Raw genomic sequence first — 18,040 nt, forward strand, 5'->3', positions numbered from 1 at the left:
TTTCTTACTCTGTATTTTGTATTTTTTGTAATTTTTTTCCAAACCCTTACAAATGGGCCGTCTGTGGGGAAAAGCAAGAGAGAAAACTTGTCCCAAGTGAGTTAAGTAACACTAATATGTGACCCGTTTTTGTTCTGATCAAAGACTGCTAGTTGCCCTGTTCTACAAAACCACCAGTAATCTTTATTAACACACCCTACACAAAGTGCTTCCCCAGAGCCTTTAAGATGTCCTGCATCTATTCTGATTTTTCCTCCATTCAATTTTGGTCCAATGAATACAAAATGACTCGGACAGTTAGCTAGATGTGTTTGCAGCATAAAATTACTATCTAAATGAGCATTCGTCAGGAGGGAGACCCCTTTCTTCTCAAAAATTATTTACTAACTGGAGTACATGAGAGACCCGTGAAAAGGGGGGTTTGCCTCATGTGCAAAAAAAACATCAGAAACCAATGAATCAAACAGAGAGTGTGGTCAAAGTCAATCTGATTCTATCTCTGTCTTTCCCTATTCACTAAAACTCATCTCTTCAAAACCTGTATAAGCACCCCAAGCTTCCTTCTTCCCCAGAACCACCCTTGTCAGCTCATTTTGGATACACAATGAATGAGAGAGGGAGAGGGGCAGTGGAGGGGGGGTGTGTGGTGAGGTTTTGAGAAAGGGTGGTCATGAATGATTCATGTAATTTGTAACTTTTTCTTTCATGTAAAGCGCCCTGAACTCTTCAAAGTGCTGTATAAATGTACGCTATAATTATTATTATTTACACAACTTTGCTGGTTGTACAAATCATTTGAGTATTGGACATCAGATGCTGGACCAAAACGTTTTCAATCATATCGGCACCTTGTCCAAGTGATTTTTTTGCCAGGTCAAACACTGCAGTCCATGTTTATGACCAAGATGAACAAAAGTATCTACTATAAAGGACTTAGGCACTGCTGAAATTATTTCAAACCAGGATATATGTAGTTAATCTTCTGATCCAACAGTGTTTACATCAGTTCTGTGACGACAACTTCCCGTTCAAGGGAACTAACTCTGATCGTCTTTTCCACAATCATGCCGCTGAAGAAAAAACTCAAGTTGTTGCTGGGGTAGTGTATCATCTGACATTTTGGACGGGCTCTTGCGCCTCATATTGGAAGGGGGAAACAGATGTACTTTCCATTTCCGAATGCTCTACCTCTTGACAGGAGGAGGTCAAGTAAACCAAGACTTTTTTTAAGGTCACATACCAGCAGCCTTTTTCCATGCTGTGTTTTGTTCGTTTCCTTTTAGGATGTCATTCTGTGGTGGTGGAAATATACTTTTCTACAGCATAATAATTATCTTCACTTTGAAATGTTTGAATAGATATCTCTGAAAAAAAAAAAAAAAAGAACTGGGGGAAAAGCCCAGATTCAGAATCCTCGTTCATTTTCCTTCGCAAACACATTCACTTTCTTTCTGTAACTATAAAGTTTTTGTGCCAGATTTTTTTTATCATTACTATTGCCCTTGAATCCTCAAAATTCTCTGGCAAGGGGAGAGCACCTTTTTCCACAAAAATCTCCAGCACTGAATGGCTTAAAAATGTTACACAAATAGTTATCAAATATCTGGATAAAACTTCCTGGTTCCAATAAAAAGCCCTTCAATAGTAAACTGTAAAAAACAAAACAAACCAAACCATAACTGAATCTATAAACACAATGTTATTCTGAATAAAACACATTACTGTTAACTCACTTTGTACTGCCAATTAGTTTCCCTGACTTTTCCACACATATGATCCATTTGTATGGGTAAGAAATAAAATCGCCAAAACAAAAAACAAAAAAATTATAATTTATTAACTGAAAACTTCCAAACTGATCAGTAACATAATGAGTTAGTTGGGGAAAAATATAAAACTTCCTCCCTCCTTATGTTATAATACAGTGAGATGATGAAAGTATCCATATTTTTTGTTTGAAATTTGCAAACAATGATGTAGATGAATCCAGGAAAGCACACAAAGTTTGAAACAGATTGAATTCAGAATGTTACAAAGCCACAAAAGGGCCCCTTGACCAAATTCTGTTGTCTGCCTTGTGACTGAGAAACTGGGTCAGACACCATTGTTAACATGCACTGTTCACATGAACCAGTCACCGTCAAAATAACTCTCATGCTTGCAAGCACAGCAACACACCTTGCATTTATTGGTTGCAGTGGAGAGTGGAAAGGTCAGTTAAAATATTCTCAGCTTTTAACGTCATAATGCAAATTAAGTACCACTCTGAAAATTCAAAACTATCTAAAGCCTCGACTGGGCTCTTTCGTCTGAAACAGTTGTATAACAGCACAGCCTCAATTGGGGCCCTTCATCTGGAGTGAGTTAACTATAAAAAGACTCTATTCAAAACTATTTTGTTCTGGCCAAAGATAATTTGCTGGATAATCAAACATCTTTGTACTGTTCTGCTTTGAATGAAACAATTACCCAAGCTTTCAAACACAGATCTATTTTCAACTCATTTGTACTTATCAATTCGTATAAGACCAACATCCGAATAATATCTGCTTCTCCAATCAAGGTCATGTACAAGAACACCCCAGGATAACATCCATACAACTTCCTTCTCTCATAAAGTCTTGTGGAAGGGCTTCTCAAGCCAATCTCTGTCAACTTGTTTACTTGCTTCTCAGTGGGGTTTTTTTTTTGTTTTTTTGTTTGTTTGTTTGGTTGGGGTTTTTTTGAGTGTTTTTTTTTTAAATCTGTGTAATCTACAGAGATCTTTTTTAGTTTTCATTGTTAACTGACAAAGCCAACAAGCAAGCCAACAGCAGCAAACACATGCATGCAGATTTCACCTGTTGAGCAGGTCAAAACCAAGGTCAGAGAACTGAGGCCCAAAGCGGTTCCGGATTGTGTTCTGGGGGTAGTGCTGGAAGGAGGTCTTCTGCCAGCCTGGCAGCTTTCCCAGCCCTTCCCAGATCTTCTCGTTGGGTGAGCCTAGGTCCTGGTGTACACATGCATTTCACACTGTTAGCAAGACAATCTTTGTATGCATAGATAGTGGTCATACTGGTACACATCTAAATAGGAATATACATAAAATTGTTTGCATACCTGTATAGTGTGAGAATGAGCACATACATACATGTACACAGTACAGTGATAAACATACACCTTTTTTTCTGTTTGCTTTCCTGCTTAAACAAATGAGTCTCCAGCTTTTCCCCTTCTATAACACATCTACTTGAGGGGACAAACTGCATCAACTGTACAACTTAAGAGGAACTGTTGCACTGAAGTAAATACACCCTGACATGGGAGCAACTGCTGAAAACTGAAAAGATGGAAAGATAGGGTCCACGCGTAAAGTGAAGTGAGGTGCAGGGATAGCACCCTTGCTGGGGGGTGAAAGAAGAGAAGAAAAGGGAAGAGAACACAAGTGAAATTTAAGACTAATAACAGCTTCTGGAATCTCCACTCCTTTGGTCACAGAGTATGACAAAGAAGTATGAACTATTGAAAATACACAGTGACACAAACACATATACTCATAAAAAGCAAGGAAAATTCTTCAGGTATCTTCTGTACCACACCCAAAACAAAACAAATTTCTTTTGCAATTCCAAATACTTTGTTTCTTTCTTTCTTTCTTCTACTGTGCATTTCAAAGTATTTTCCAACAGATAGTGACATTGTTTTTCCTTTGTATTTCGACACATTCAGTTCTTCAGTGACAAGTCTATTAATTCATTGTTGTAACACAGTCCTTTTGGCACTTCAGGATAATCGATCACAACAATGCCTCTGCGGTATCTGGACCGATAAGACAATGAAAATCAGTCCGATCCTTCGTCAACTGAAGAGTTTTTTGTTTTTAATTCAGCCTTGAAGACATCAAAATTCTCTAACTCAAGGAAAGAGCTTGTGTGATCTCATTATTTTCAATGATACTGTTTCTCAATAAGCGAATGGGGATAGTACATAACAAGGTACGAACATATATAGAAAATCATATACAAACACAGATACGGTAGAAATTAGGATACATACAAGTGCATATCAATATAAAAACTTGTGCAAACTCACACATGCACGCACTGCACACACACATACATATGCGTTTGCGCATGCACACACGCACACACACACACACACACACAAACACTCGCTCTCTCTCTCTTTCTCACACACACACACTTGTTTGAACAGAAGCCACATATTACATGTGGATGGGGCTGATGACTAGATCTTCAGGTAGATGATTGTTGACTGCACAATTCTAGTTATCATACTTGATTTGTTCGCGAGACAGGGCACCGACTGCTTTCGGGAAAAAAATATAGGTGAAGTGATTGGTTTTAGTCCTTATACTTCTGTACCATCGACCAGAGGGGAGCATCTCGAAAATCTCAAAAGATGGATGTGATTCATCCTGGTTGATTGATTTTGCTTTTTTGAGTAGCCGCTTATGATATATGTCTTCTAGAGAAGGTAGATCAGCCCCAGTAATCTTGGTGGCAGTTTTTACGAATCTGTTCAGGGCTGGGACTTCTGCCTTGGAAATGTTTCCATACCAAACAGTAATAGTGAAGGTTAACTCACTGGGGATGACAAGTTTTCTCCCTTGCCTTTTCCCACAGACGGCCCATTTGTAAGGGTTTGGAAAAAAAATTACAAAAAATACAAAATACAGAGGAAGAAAATGAAACTTTCAGAACTGGTTTATTACGTGTTGAGCTATTACATAAAAAAAAAAAAAAAAAAAAAAAAAAATCAAATTTCTCATCTTATTTTTACAGTTTTGCCATATGTAGAAAATAATGCCAATTTTTCACCCCGAATCACCATACCCATGCTCGCTTTCTGCATTAAATTCACTTTCTTCTTCGTCATCATCCACCTCTTCAATGTCCGACCCTTCAGTTTGTAGCATTTCAAGTACTTCGGCAACACTAAAACATTGCTGTTGCTGCCTTGTTCGCTCCACAACATTTGAGAAGAGCCCGCTTTGCTAACAGGCTGGCACGTGAGCAGACGACCGGTCAGTGACTTTGTCAGCGTGTGTGCGTGACGGGTCACACATGGCAGGCTGGCCAATCATACCATTTGATTATGGAGTGACCCAGAATAGCACACTTTGCTTGGCTAATCACAAAATCATGTGTACAGCGCGTGATGAATTTTTATTTCTTGAAAATGCTATTCCATTCTGTCGTCTGAAACCGTATACATTTTATGTAGGCATTCCTTCGTCCGGAGAGAGTTAACATGCTTTCAATGACTGCTCGGTAGAAATCAACCATGATTTCTTTTCTAATTCCAAACTTTTTGAGGTGCCGAAGAAAGTGCAGGCGCTGTTGTGCTTTCTTAACAATATTTTCTGTATTTTTCTCCCATTTCAAATCGTTGGAAATGATCAGTCCTAGAAATTTAAATTCACTGATGATCTCTATTTGCTTGTCTTTAATGACAAGTGGTGAGGGGTCAGATCTGGTCTTCCTGAAATCTAAAATTAATTCTTTTGTTTTTGGTACACTGAGTTCTAAGTTGTTTTGATCACACCAGCTGACAAGTTCTAGTGCTTCTTCCCTATATTTTGACTCATCACTGTTTGTAATCAGCCCTTCTAGAGTAGTATCGTCGGCAAACTTGACCACGGTGTTACGTTCATTACGAGTTGCACAGTCATGTGTGAATAGTGAGTACAACATTGGAGATTGATATATATCAATGCATTGAAATTAGTGCGGATTAGAAAGATAACAACTTGAACAAAGTGAACAGAGATCATGAGCTCTCTAAATCCAGAGATAGACAACATTCACAAATTTGGTCTTATGACTTAACTCACATCAATGATTTGAGAAGAGTAAACTTAATGTGTTTTGGAAAGATGTTTTTTTCAGCTTAGAAAAAAAAAAAAAATGTAGAAAGGTTGATTTAGAAAATAGTCATGAATCACTAGCAGAAATAATATTTCATTATGAAAAATCTAATATTAATCAGAATATTAATCAGAATACAAAAAACAAAAATTGTTTTAGTGAAATATTTGGTGGATAGTAATGGAGCATTCTTAACAATAGAGAATTGTTATACAAATTTAAGGGAAAAAAACCCCCACATTTTTTGGAATATATAATCTGTCTTCATTCAATTAAACACAAATTCTTTTTTTATACAAATTTAGGATAAAACATTAAAAATCGCGTGTCCCCAAAGAAGTGAACCACTTTTTGACAAGTATTTTCTCAGTGATAGAGAAACCGAATTCAATGAAAATTTTCATACAGTAACCTTAGGGTATCATCAACAAGTCTGTAAAATATCTAAAAGTTCGGACGCAAATTACTTTCATGTCAGCATGTCAAAAAATCCAACATTAAAACTCATTTCAGTTTATGCTCAATGTGGCCTCCATCTTCCTCCACAACTAAACGAAACCATTTCTTCCAAGCAGAAATGCTTTATGTATTTCTTCATCGATATCTCCTCCCATGACATAATTATCCTGTCCCAACGCCTGCTCGGTCAGTTTGTCTCTCACTCCCTGGTAAACTTTCTCCTTCAGAGAGTCCCATATGGCATAATCCATTGGGTTACAGTCAGGACTTTGTGGAGGCCATTCACCCTTCTTGATGAATTCTGGTGTAGCCTCCTCCAGATGGGCCTGGGTTACCCTACTTGTGTGTGAAGGAGCCCCATCTTGCTGAAACATAATTGTTTCTAGCTTAAAGACGCCTACAATCCGGGAGAAGATTGTCATCCAATAACTGAATGTAGCTTTCACTATGAACCTTGGCTCTATCAGTGTCAATAAAATGAATGTTTGTTTTTCCTTTCCAGGATACTTCAGCTGAAACCATTATCTTTTTTGAAAATCTAGAAGTGTCATGATAGAGGCAAGATGGCCAAGTTTCTCATTTCCATTTCCCATAAACACGATCGTTTTGGCGATTTTTAGCTATCTCTAATGTAAAGTCTTTCTCGTCTGTAAAAATGATCCTTTTCAAGCAGTGGCAGAGTAGCAGTCATTCAAGTTACGGCAGCGAGGTTTTCTTTTCCCTCTAACATTTTGGTCCCTCCTCGATACCCGTATCCTCCTGAAGGGCTTCAGCTCCAGTTCTTTCGCCATTCTTTGCACAGAAGACTTGCTCACTTGTAAATCGCTTGCGACTTCTCTAAGAGATTTGTGGGTCCCTGGGTTCTCCTCCTGGGATTGAATCAGTTCCTCAACACGGCCCTTGTTCTCCTCCAAACATGCAGTCTTGGGTCTCCCACTGCCAATTTTATGTGCTACTGTTCCTGTAGTGCGTATTTTAGCGCTGACCACTGGAAACCACCCACCCACTCAAGATGCCCTCCAGAAAACGCATCCCAGCAACACGCACTCAGGCATGTACAAATTGTACATACACACAAATGCACAGCTACTCACAAGCATCCCACCACACACACTTGGCAAACGGCTTCTCCACAATAAAGCATGCATCCAAAACCAGATCATACCAACAGGTACACTTAAAAATAAAAACTACTGTTTCAGGAAAAGATGTGTTTCTGAGCAGGCTTAAAAGATTTCAGCGAGACAGAACGTCGCAAATTTTTTGGCAGTTTGTTCCACAAGGATGGGGCCTGAAAATAGAAAGCTATCTGACCCTGCTGTTCCTTCTTTACAACAGGGATTGTCAACAGTGGTTTTGAATTCAGGAGGGACATTTCCAGACAACAATAATTCACTTATAATATTGGTGATGGATGGAGGGAGAAAGCCAAGATGGTGAAGCAGAAGAGAAGTAGGACTGGGGTCAAGATCGCAGGTGGATCTGGATGATTTCATAATCATATTTCCAATAAACTCTTGAGATACTGGCAAGAACTCAGAAAAAAACAGGTACCATAATATTGTGTGGAGGTGGGATTACAGTTGTAAGAGTGTAGAAAGTTGTCCCTGATGGCTTTGATTTTCTGGTTAAAAATGTCAGAGAAGAAGTCAGGAAGAGTAAAAAGATCGTGAAAGGCAGGGAGAATGGTATCCACTGTTTTTCTGATCATGAGTTGACAGTATGAAACAGGTCTCTGCATGATGAGGTGGCCACAATCTTGGCTAAACAAAACGCAGATTTAGCTTGATACACAAAATCGACAACTTTTTGTTTTGCAGTGTCGTATAACTGTTGGTGTACAGTTAGTTGGGATTCAGGCCATTTATGCTCAGCACAGTGACATTCACACTTTAAAAGCTCTAGTTGGGAAGATACAGAGGGATACCGTGTAATTTTAAACTGATGCACAGGTGTTTGCTTAATTGAGGCCAGTATTCAGGTCAGAGTAGGAGAGTGGGGTGGAGGAGGTAACAAGAACAGCAAGGATGTTTTGTTGATTTTGTGGATTGAGCGAGTTGACCTAAATTTAAGGGCGTTACCCCCACACTCATCCAGATTCCCCTGCACCCAGGCATGTCTGTAACTCATCTCCTGTAACTCATTTCCTATCTTTTTACACACCTTGAATATTTTATTCAGCTGGTCAATATCAGACTTGCCCGGCCACAGAGCCTTCATTGTGAGCAGTTCCGCATGGATGCAGCCCACCGACCACATGTCTATGGGTTTGGAGTACTCCTGAAACACATGCACATAAAGGTAAATCTTCACAGTACTGTAACATTGTATATTAATCAGTTGAGTGCTATAAGACATCAGCTGACGTCCTGCAAAAAGCGTGGCCAAAGTGCCTATAAGATGTCCACTGACGTCCTGCATATGTTCCTATTTTTCCTTCACTGGAGTTCATTGGTCCCAGTCAGTAGATTTACACATTTTTGAAAGCTGTGAATATGATTATGGACAGCTACAGCGATGGAGAAGGATCTCTCTTGTCTGATGATTGGTTTGAACACAAAGGTGATTGACAATGACAGTGATAAAACTGACAGCCCATCTGATGGTAATTCAGTCTGTCTATCCAATCATACAGCTTTTTTGAGCAAGCGGCTATGACTGACAGAATACATGCAGGGAGCGTTGGAAATGAGGGAGGAGAAGGAGAGGGGTGATGTTAAGACGATATACTGAATGTCAGCCAGAGGGTGTGGAAGTGGCAGTTGGAATGCCAGTCAACTGTCAACTCACATTTCAATGCATACTGCAGGAAATAGACAACCGCCAATGCTCCACGATTTTCACAAAATACATGCATTTTGTTTTTAATACCACTACTACTACTAATAATAATGATGATGTACATTTATATAGTGCCCTTTCTCTCTAAGAGCTGAGGGTGCTTTACATGAAAGAAAAATATTACCAGTTACATAAAACATTCATGACCACTTTCTCAAAAACCCCTAGCCCCCTCCACACACACTCTCCCTTTCCCACTCAACATACATCCAAAGTGAGCTGACATGGGTGGTGTTGGAGAACAAGGAAGCCGAGAGTGCTTATATTTGTATTTGTATTTCTTTTTATCACAACAGATTTCTCTGTGTGAAATTCGGGCTGCTCTCCCCAGGGAGAGCGTGTCGCTATACTACAGCGCCACCCTTTTTTTATTTTATTTTTTCCTGCGTGCAGTTTTATTTGTTTTTCATATCGAAGTGGATTTTTTCTACAGAATTTTGCCAGGAACAACCCTTTTGTTGCCGTGGGTTCTTTTACGTGCGCTAAGTGCATGCTGCACATGGGACCTCGGTTTATCGTCTCATCCGAATGACTAGTGTCCAGACCACCACTCAAGGGCTAGTGGAGGGGGAGAAAATATTGGCGGCTGAGCCATGATTTGAACCAGCACGCTCAGATTCTCTCGCTTCCTTGGCGAACGCGTTACCTCTAGGCCATCTCTCCATAGATAGATCTTAAAAAGGTGAGTTTTTAGTGATGAGCGAAAAGCAGAAGTAGAATCAGATGCACGGAGATGAGGAAGGTTGTTCCAGATATGAGGAGCAGCAAAGAAGACAGAACGTTCACCATAGGTTCTTGTATTGACACAAGGAAGTTTCAAAAGGTAACAGTCAGAGGAAAAGCAGAGATTTCTTTTATTGCTTTTTGTCACTGAATCAGATGGTTGACTTGTCTGAAGAGTACGCAAGCCAGATGCACAGCAGACACTTTTATTGATCCATGTGCAACTTGGAGGGAGTGAATGTCATCAAAGAACTTCACCCTCTAACTGGAGAAAGCTCTTAGCTGTCAAAAAGCTTTCCTGCTCAGTTTCTGAGAACATGATTGACTTTTTATGTTGAATGTACACAAGTTTGTCATTGTCAGGCACATTATTCACTAACATGTCTATACAAGGTGTGATTTGCATCTATAAACTTGTAACCGGTTTTAATTTCTTCTACAGGTATAATCTGACAATATGTATGCTATTTCCAGCTGTATTTTGTTTGTTTTCTTTATGGATGCCATTCTGTGGAGGTGGAAATAGTTGTTTTTGTACAAAAATTATCATCTTCACTTTAAATGCATGAGCAATTATCTGCAATCAAACTGATTGTGAAAAAAGTCCAGATTTAGAATCCACATTTATTTTCCTTCACAAAAACGTTTACTTTCTTTCTGCATCTACCATAGTTTTTGTATTAAAATTTGTTTTTAATTTATCATCCCCGAATCCTCAAAATTCCCTGGCAAGGGGAGAGCACTTTTTCATGAAATTATCAGGCACTAAACTGCTTCTTCTTCTTCCTTTATACAACCAACATCATTATATTGATGATTCTGTTGTAGTTTGGGGAGGTTGCTGAGGATTGCGCTGTTGTAAGGATTGAAAAAAAAAAAGGAAAAAAAAATTTTTTTTTGGGGGGGGGGGACCTGGCCAGCCAGTGCACGTTCAGTGTGCACTGACATGATGTCAAGCCTCTGCATCAGCTGTTGAGTGGGGGGGAGATGGTGATTTTAGGGTGTGTGGGTGGTTAGGAGGAGGGTGAAGGGGGCAGTGCTGGGCGAGAGGAGGGGGGCAATGGGGGGCTGGGGGGGGATTCACTTTTAGAGATGAGAGGCCAGTCTGGACTTGAAGCAGTCCAGTAACTCGGCTGTCACAACTTCCTGAGGCAGCTTGTTCCATTCTGGTATGGTCCTCAGGGAAAAATGCCATCTGCCTGTACAGTGTTGTGCAGGAGGGAATGTCATAGCTCAGGCTGTTGTTCGTCCTACAGCTCAGCCTGCTCTTAGATGGCTTGGGTAGGTACTTGGAGTTGATGGAGATGATACCACGGTGGAATTTGTAGAACATCTCCAAGCGGGCTTTCTTGCGGCACTGTTGTAGGGGAGGCCAATTGAGTGAATCGAGGATGGAGTCCACGCATGATGTCTGGCGGTGGCGATTTGAGACCCATCTTGCTGCTCTTCGTTGGATCTTCTCGTGGGCCTCAACCTCGTTTGCAGTGTTGGGATCCCAGACGGTGGCTGCGTACTCAAGAAGTGGGCAAACAAGGGCTTTGTATGCAGTTTCCTTTGTCTTCTTGTTGCTGATCTTGAGGTTGCGCCGGACAAAGCCTCGGGTCTTGCTGGCTTTCTTGGTGATGGAGTCAATGTGGGATTCCCACTGCATATTGTCCTGAATGTTGACGCCCAGGTACTTAGTGGTGCTGACGTTTTCAATCTTCTGTCCCTTTTCCAGGAAACTCTCAGCATTGAGGACTTCTGTGGATGGAACTCCATGGACCACTTCTCCTCCCAAGTGGTGAGGGAGTGTAGATCTTCTTGCAGCACTTGCTCATCCTTTTTCTTCATGATGGTCTTGCTGCACATGGTGTCATCTCAAGGCCTGACTAAGCGCGTTGGGTTACGCTGCTGGTCAGGCATCTGCTTGGCAGATGTGGTGTAGCGTATATGGATTTGTCCGAACGCAATGACGCCTCCTTGAGCTACTGAAACTGAAACTGAAACTGCAAATAGGCAGATCTTCGACTTGATGCCATCAGGGAGGTCATTTATGTACAGAAGAAAGAGACTCAGCCCAAAAACCCAGCCTTGAGGGACGCCAGATTCCACAGGTAGAAGGTCAAATCTTGTTCCTTCCACTACCACAGCCTGCTGTCTGTACTTGAGGAAGTCCTTGATCCAGGCATTGGTGCGTCCTCTGATGCCGTAACGACATAGTTTGTGGACAAGTAGGGTATGGCTGACTTTGTCGAACGTTTTTGAGAAGTCGAGGACGATAGTGTCCTCCTGGTTTCCCTTCTCTATCTCTCTGGTCGCTTCATCCACATACCCTAAGAGTTGAGTTTCACATGACCGACCGCGTCGGAAGCCTTGCTGCTCTGGACAGAGAATCTCAATGTTCTCAAGATGGGACATGATGTGGCTGGTGATGATATGTTCCATCAGCTTGCAGGCTATGCAGGTGAGGGAGATGGGGCGGTAGTTAACTGCTTTGTATTTTTCTCCCTTTTTGAAGACAGGTGTGATGTTGGCCTGTTTCCAGTCCTGTGGCAGGGTGCCAGAGGAGTATGAGATGCGGTAGAGCAGGGTGAAGGCTGGAGTGATCTCCTCTGCAACCGTCTTCAAAAGTCTGGGGGTAATGCCGTCTGGGCCACAGGCTTTATTGGGGTTGAGGTTGAGCAGGAGTTTTCTAACTCCATCTTCTGTGATGTTTATATCGTCACATGATGGATAGTCTGGAAGGTTTGGTCCAGGGGGGCACTGCTGTTCGAACTCTTCAGCTGTAATGGTGTGTTTGGGGCTGAATACTGAGTGGAACTGGGTATCTAAGATCTGGGCTTGCTCTTTGGGGTCGGAGATGAGTTTCCCGGCTTCTTTAAGTGGACAGACGCCCACTCCTTCTGTTCTTCTTGCTTTGATGAAGCTCCAGAACTTCTTCTTGGAGGTGGTCTGGTTTTCTCCTTTGTCAGAGATCAGGCCTTCTACGTGTCTCCAGTAGACGTTTCTGGATGAGGCGCTCGAGTGCCTTGAATTCCTGTTTGAGGGCCTCATCTCCGTTTTTCTTCATGCGTCTATGGACTCTGTCTCGTCTGCGTATGAGTTTCTTGGTCTCATAGTCAACCCTGGGGAGTTTGGCTTGGATCTTGTTTGCTTACGGGGGACATGATCTGAGAGGGCTTGACTCAGGCCAGTGCGCATTTCAGTCCACACTTCCTCAACATTGCTCTTCTTGTCAAAGGTGCTCATGATGTGATCATTCATCTTCTGCACCGCCTCTCTTTGTGGCTCCTTGCATCCCTCAGTGTAGATGGGAATGAGTCGCTGGGGTTGGCATTTCGCTGGGGGGTGGATCTGCAGTTCCATGTGCACTGTGTCATGGTCAGCAATACCAGGGAGCGTTTCAGTTCTTGGAACAAGGTTGGGGTGGTTTGTGAGGAACAAGTCCAGGGTGTTGCTCTCTTTTGTTGGTTCCATTACCATCTGCTCCCAGCCTACATCACTGATGGCGTCCATGAACAGTTGATGAATTTCTGGTTTGGTGCATCCCTTTTTTAGTGTCTTGGTGGGCCAGTGCCAGCCTGGTAGACTGAAATCGCCACCGGCAACGATGATGGCGTTCCTGTACGAGTTGGAAGCAAGTCAGGCAGACTTCACAAATGCATTCATACTCTCAGCATACTCTGTGTGGGAGTGGTATAAGCAGCAGACTAATAATGTGCGCCGTCCTTTCATTTTGATCTTCACCCAGAGGTTTTCGTAACCTGCAGAGAGTTCAGGCATCGCGTGGGAGGTCAGGTCTTCTGAGATGAGGATAAAGACACCTGTATGATCTTACGCCTGTATGTTCTTACGTGACTTATGTTAGGACTTATGTGTTAGGACAGACACACAAAAATTTTCCTTGTGAGGAATAAAAAAATAAATAAAAATGAAGACATTTTATTGTACTGTATTACACTATATTGCATTGTATTGTTCTGTACTGTATTGTATGCACACTGTCAGTTTCTTGCTTGTCACTGACCTTGCAACAGAGGAGAAGTTCAGGGGCACGATACCAGAGAGTGACCACGATGGGTGTGTACGCTTTCAAAGGAGACCCGTACTCCCTGGCCAGACCAAAATCACCCACCTGTTTGCACACATAACGTGAGTAACAAAACAACCACAAGTAAATTAATAAGGTAAACCTATTTTTCCATACTAGATGAAAAGAAAGAAGGAAAAAAATCAGTGGGAAGGCCATCTGTATCCTTCATTTCTATTTCTAATGATTTTGTCTTTATGATGCATATCTTAACCTCCAGACTGTGCTGTTGACCTACAGTGTACATCATGAATTGTCGCTCACCAATGCTGTGTTGACATGCACTGTACGTCATGATACAACGTTCTTACTTTAAACCATTGCATTGCAGAAAATACAGTCTGCTAACCATCAAATTAACTCACTTGAGAGCTCTTTCTCTCCTGAGTACCGAAAGCTAAATAAATTTGTGTGTGTTTGAATTTCAGCTCCTGACAAAAATCAGAAATAAAATGGTACAATTGCATAACTTCATATATGTGTTTAAAAAAAAAAAATTTAAAAAAAAACTCCAACAAACTTAGTCTTTTATGCAATGTGTTTTTCAGGTATGCAGCATGGTGATGATCATGATGTTCGTCCTGGACCATCTGGAGTTAACAACTTGCCACAAACCTGTAGCTGAAGACCAGCAGCAGCAAGACCAAAGGGCAGTAAACAAGCCTCCAGCAATTCTGGATTATAACAAAAACATGGGTGCCATGGACCATCATGACCAACAACTGCAGCCCTATGATGCCACAAGGAAAACCCTGAAGTAATACAAATAGTTGTGTGTGCATTTTCTACAAATTGCCATGCTGAATGCAAACATCCTCTACAAAAAAAAAAGCAGGCAATAGCAGTACATTCCTGGACTTCCAAAAGGATGTCATTAGTGCCATGATTTTTGGTGACCAAGACCCAGACACGGCTGAAGATGACCATGTTCATCTTGTGGACGACACTTCATTGATGTCATCCCATCTACCCCACAGAAGGCCCGGCTACAAAGGAGTTGCAGAGTCTGCTGGAAGAAAGAGCAAAGAAAGGATGTGAGGTTCAATTGCCCAGACTGCCCCAGCAAACCAGCACTGTGTCTTGGAGACTGTATCAGCAAGTACCACACACAGCGTTACAAAGGGTACACCCTTTTCATTCTTTGCGTGGACCTGGACACTGTTGCTCAGCCTTGACAGTGTGTGTGGTTAATCACAACAGTCACAAGAAAGACTGTTGATAACCTGGTTGAAGTTGTAGCACCTACATGATGGAATGACAGTCCCTTTTTCATTTTTTTTTAATTTTTTTTTTTTATTGCATCTTATGGAATTTTTGTGTCAGATTGACTTATTATTTGAACATGTGAGTGTTAAAAACAAAATCTTGGTTCATTTTTTCTCCTTTCATTTGATATATACTTTTATGCACTTATCTTCAGTACTTTTTGAAATATAAGCAAATTAAAATCATTGGCGAGTTTTTCTTGTTTTTCTGAAAATTTTCTCAGCATAGGCTATAGCAAAACATACTAGCAGTGAAGGGGTCAATGACGCAAAACTGCAATCTAATGAAACTGATTAAAAGTCAACCACACTTGCATAAAAGAAATTCATTAACATTCCTTAAGCACACAATATTATCATTTGGTATAGTCTACTAGTCACTGAAAGGATAAAAATCGCTAAACTCTTCTACGGTGAACTGAAAAAAAAAAAAAATTGAAGAAAAAACAAAACAAATAACCAAACTTCTAGCCAAAATGGCCAACTTGCAAAAAGCTGAAACTCAAAGCTTATACTAAAAAAACAAAAACAAACAACCCTAAAACCTTACAATCAACTGTTAAAACATCAGAAATTCAAACATCCCCTGGATTCCCCCACCCGCTCCCCTCCAAAACCCCACCTTAAAGTCCACGTCCTGACCTTGAGAATGCCCTTGTGGCTGAGCAGGAGGTTGGAAGTCTTGAGATCCCTGTGCAGGATCCAGTTGTCATGGAGATGAGCTACAGCACGCAGCAGCTGCAGCATCAAGGTCTTCACCTCACCTGACAACAGACACGTACAGCTCATACATGTTTACCCTTGAATCTTACTATCAGTACAAAGCCTTAAAAAATCTGGAACAAATCAAAATCATTAGCTACACCATGTCACAATTCCATGGACAGTTCCTGGAATTTCTGGTTCTGACAGAATGCCAGCAGATGTGTGTCTAACCTGTGATCATCTGAACACCCCATGAGAATCCCCAAATGGCTACATATTTTTCTTACTTTCATAACGTGATGATATTTTGGTCCAGAATACCTACAAATCAGGATGGTAGGCAAGTCTGTTTTATCAACCTGATGACAGACACACTTACAACTCTGTACTTGGCACATTTTAAATGACAACAAACCTACACACAGTTTTGTACTTGGCACACTTTACACAATCTGACAAATACGGAATAAAGAATGCTTTATTATTCCCAAAGAGAAATTAATTTGTGGTACAAAACACATAACAAATGAGAATTAGTCAATCAATGTGTATGTATCATGCTCAACAGCTGTAATTGCGTGTTCTCTCTCTCTCTTTCTCTCACTCTCTGCCTATCAATGTCTGTCATGGTGTGTGTAGAAGTGTGTGTGAATCAGAATCAAAATCAGAGTCAATTTTAATGTCAATTAAACCTTAACAAGGTTTATAAGACACGCATGTAAAGTTACATGCAACACACACAAAAAAGGAAAACAAAATAATAATGGTGACAATATTAGATTAATATATGATATGATTCATTATTTAAATTCAAAGCAGTTGCCTGGTTTATTGATTTGTATAGATTTTGAAAAAGCGTTTGATACTGCTGACTTCACTTTCATGATGAAAGTGTTAAAAGCATTTGGATTTGGTCCAGTCTTCTGTAGATGGATAAGTACTTTTTATCAAAATATTAAATCAGCAGTAGTAGTAAACGGAACGGCGTCTTCTTGGTTTCCAGTAGAGAGAGGATGTCGTCAAGGTGATCCCATTTCACCCTACTTATTTCTTTTATGTGTTGAAATCCTTGGCATAATGATAGGAGAAAATAAACTGATTAAAGGTATTAATATTAACAATACAGATCATAAAATTGCACAGTTTGCAGATGACACCCAACTGATGACCAAAGGAGATAGAATATCGTTTGAGGAGATCATAAGGACAACCGACTCGTTTAGTAGTTTTTCAGGATTATTTATGAATACGAGCGTGCACACGTATCACCACCAATCTTTTCCCTCTCCCCAAAGTAAAATATACTGTGATATCATTTCCCATGTAGCACATACACCACGACTATATCATGAGTTGAAACAAGTAAAACATAATTTATGAATAAACAAGCCCACAAAGAACTTGTGTGTGTGTGTGTGTGTGTGTGTGTGTGTGTGAACCAACATACAGTACTCACAGCCAACATCAATAAAATCAATAATAAACAAAACACTCATTTCTGATGGTAAACAAAAGAGTATGATTCGGATCATTATGTACTGTTAACTACTCATCCCCTCTGGAACACGGAAGACGACGACGACGACGACGGAAGAGATGCTTAAGGTGGAAGGAAAAGTGTGACTCACCAACACTGAAGGGGTGCTTCATTGTCTCCATCAGACTCTTCAGGTCGTGCTCCACATAGTCCATCACTATGTAGATCTTGTCCATGTTGCTGCCCACCACTATCTCCTGAAAAACACAAACGGATTACAACACATCACATACAAATGCTCTGTATAAATACAGTTTTCTACAGTCATCACTGCTAGAACAATGCATTCAAAATAGATTGATGGTAATATTACATTATCTAAGTATTTTCTGAGCTGTTCTAAAACAAAACGGAGCAGTTATCAACATTTAAAATCATTAAAATGCTCAAAATGGTGTGTGATGGACTTAGTGGACAAAGGACAAAAATGGCTTTAACTTTTGAATGAACTGGTAGATTTGCAAGCAGTCTGGACATGTGATAAAGAAAACCATTTGCTATATACAAAAACATTTGGTATCATGGACTAGAAGAATGTCAGAAGTGGATGGGGGGTTGTGGCAAAAGG

General features: G+C 40.6%; 1 protein-coding gene across 1 annotated transcript in view; it reads right to left on the reverse strand.

The window, feature by feature from the left end:
• Window positions 1-18,040, reverse strand: part of LOC143287540 (cyclin-dependent kinase 11B-like) — a 101,773-nt gene that overhangs the window by 12,112 nt on the left and 71,621 nt on the right. The window contains exons 11-15 of the mRNA XM_076595592.1: window positions 17,564-17,669; window positions 15,873-15,994; window positions 13,903-14,010; window positions 8,493-8,609; window positions 2,841-2,989 (exon numbers count right to left, since the gene is read on the reverse strand). Of these exons, the coding sequence (XP_076451707.1) occupies window positions 2,841-2,989; window positions 8,493-8,609; window positions 13,903-14,010; window positions 15,873-15,994; window positions 17,564-17,669 (602 nt within the window). The remainder of the gene's footprint in view (window positions 1-2,840; window positions 2,990-8,492; window positions 8,610-13,902; window positions 14,011-15,872; window positions 15,995-17,563; window positions 17,670-18,040) is intronic.

The sequence above is a fragment of the Babylonia areolata genome, chromosome 11 (assembly GCF_041734735.1).
Source record: "Babylonia areolata isolate BAREFJ2019XMU chromosome 11, ASM4173473v1, whole genome shotgun sequence".
In the NCBI taxonomy this organism is placed as follows: domain Eukaryota; kingdom Metazoa; phylum Mollusca; class Gastropoda; order Neogastropoda; family Buccinidae; genus Babylonia; species Babylonia areolata.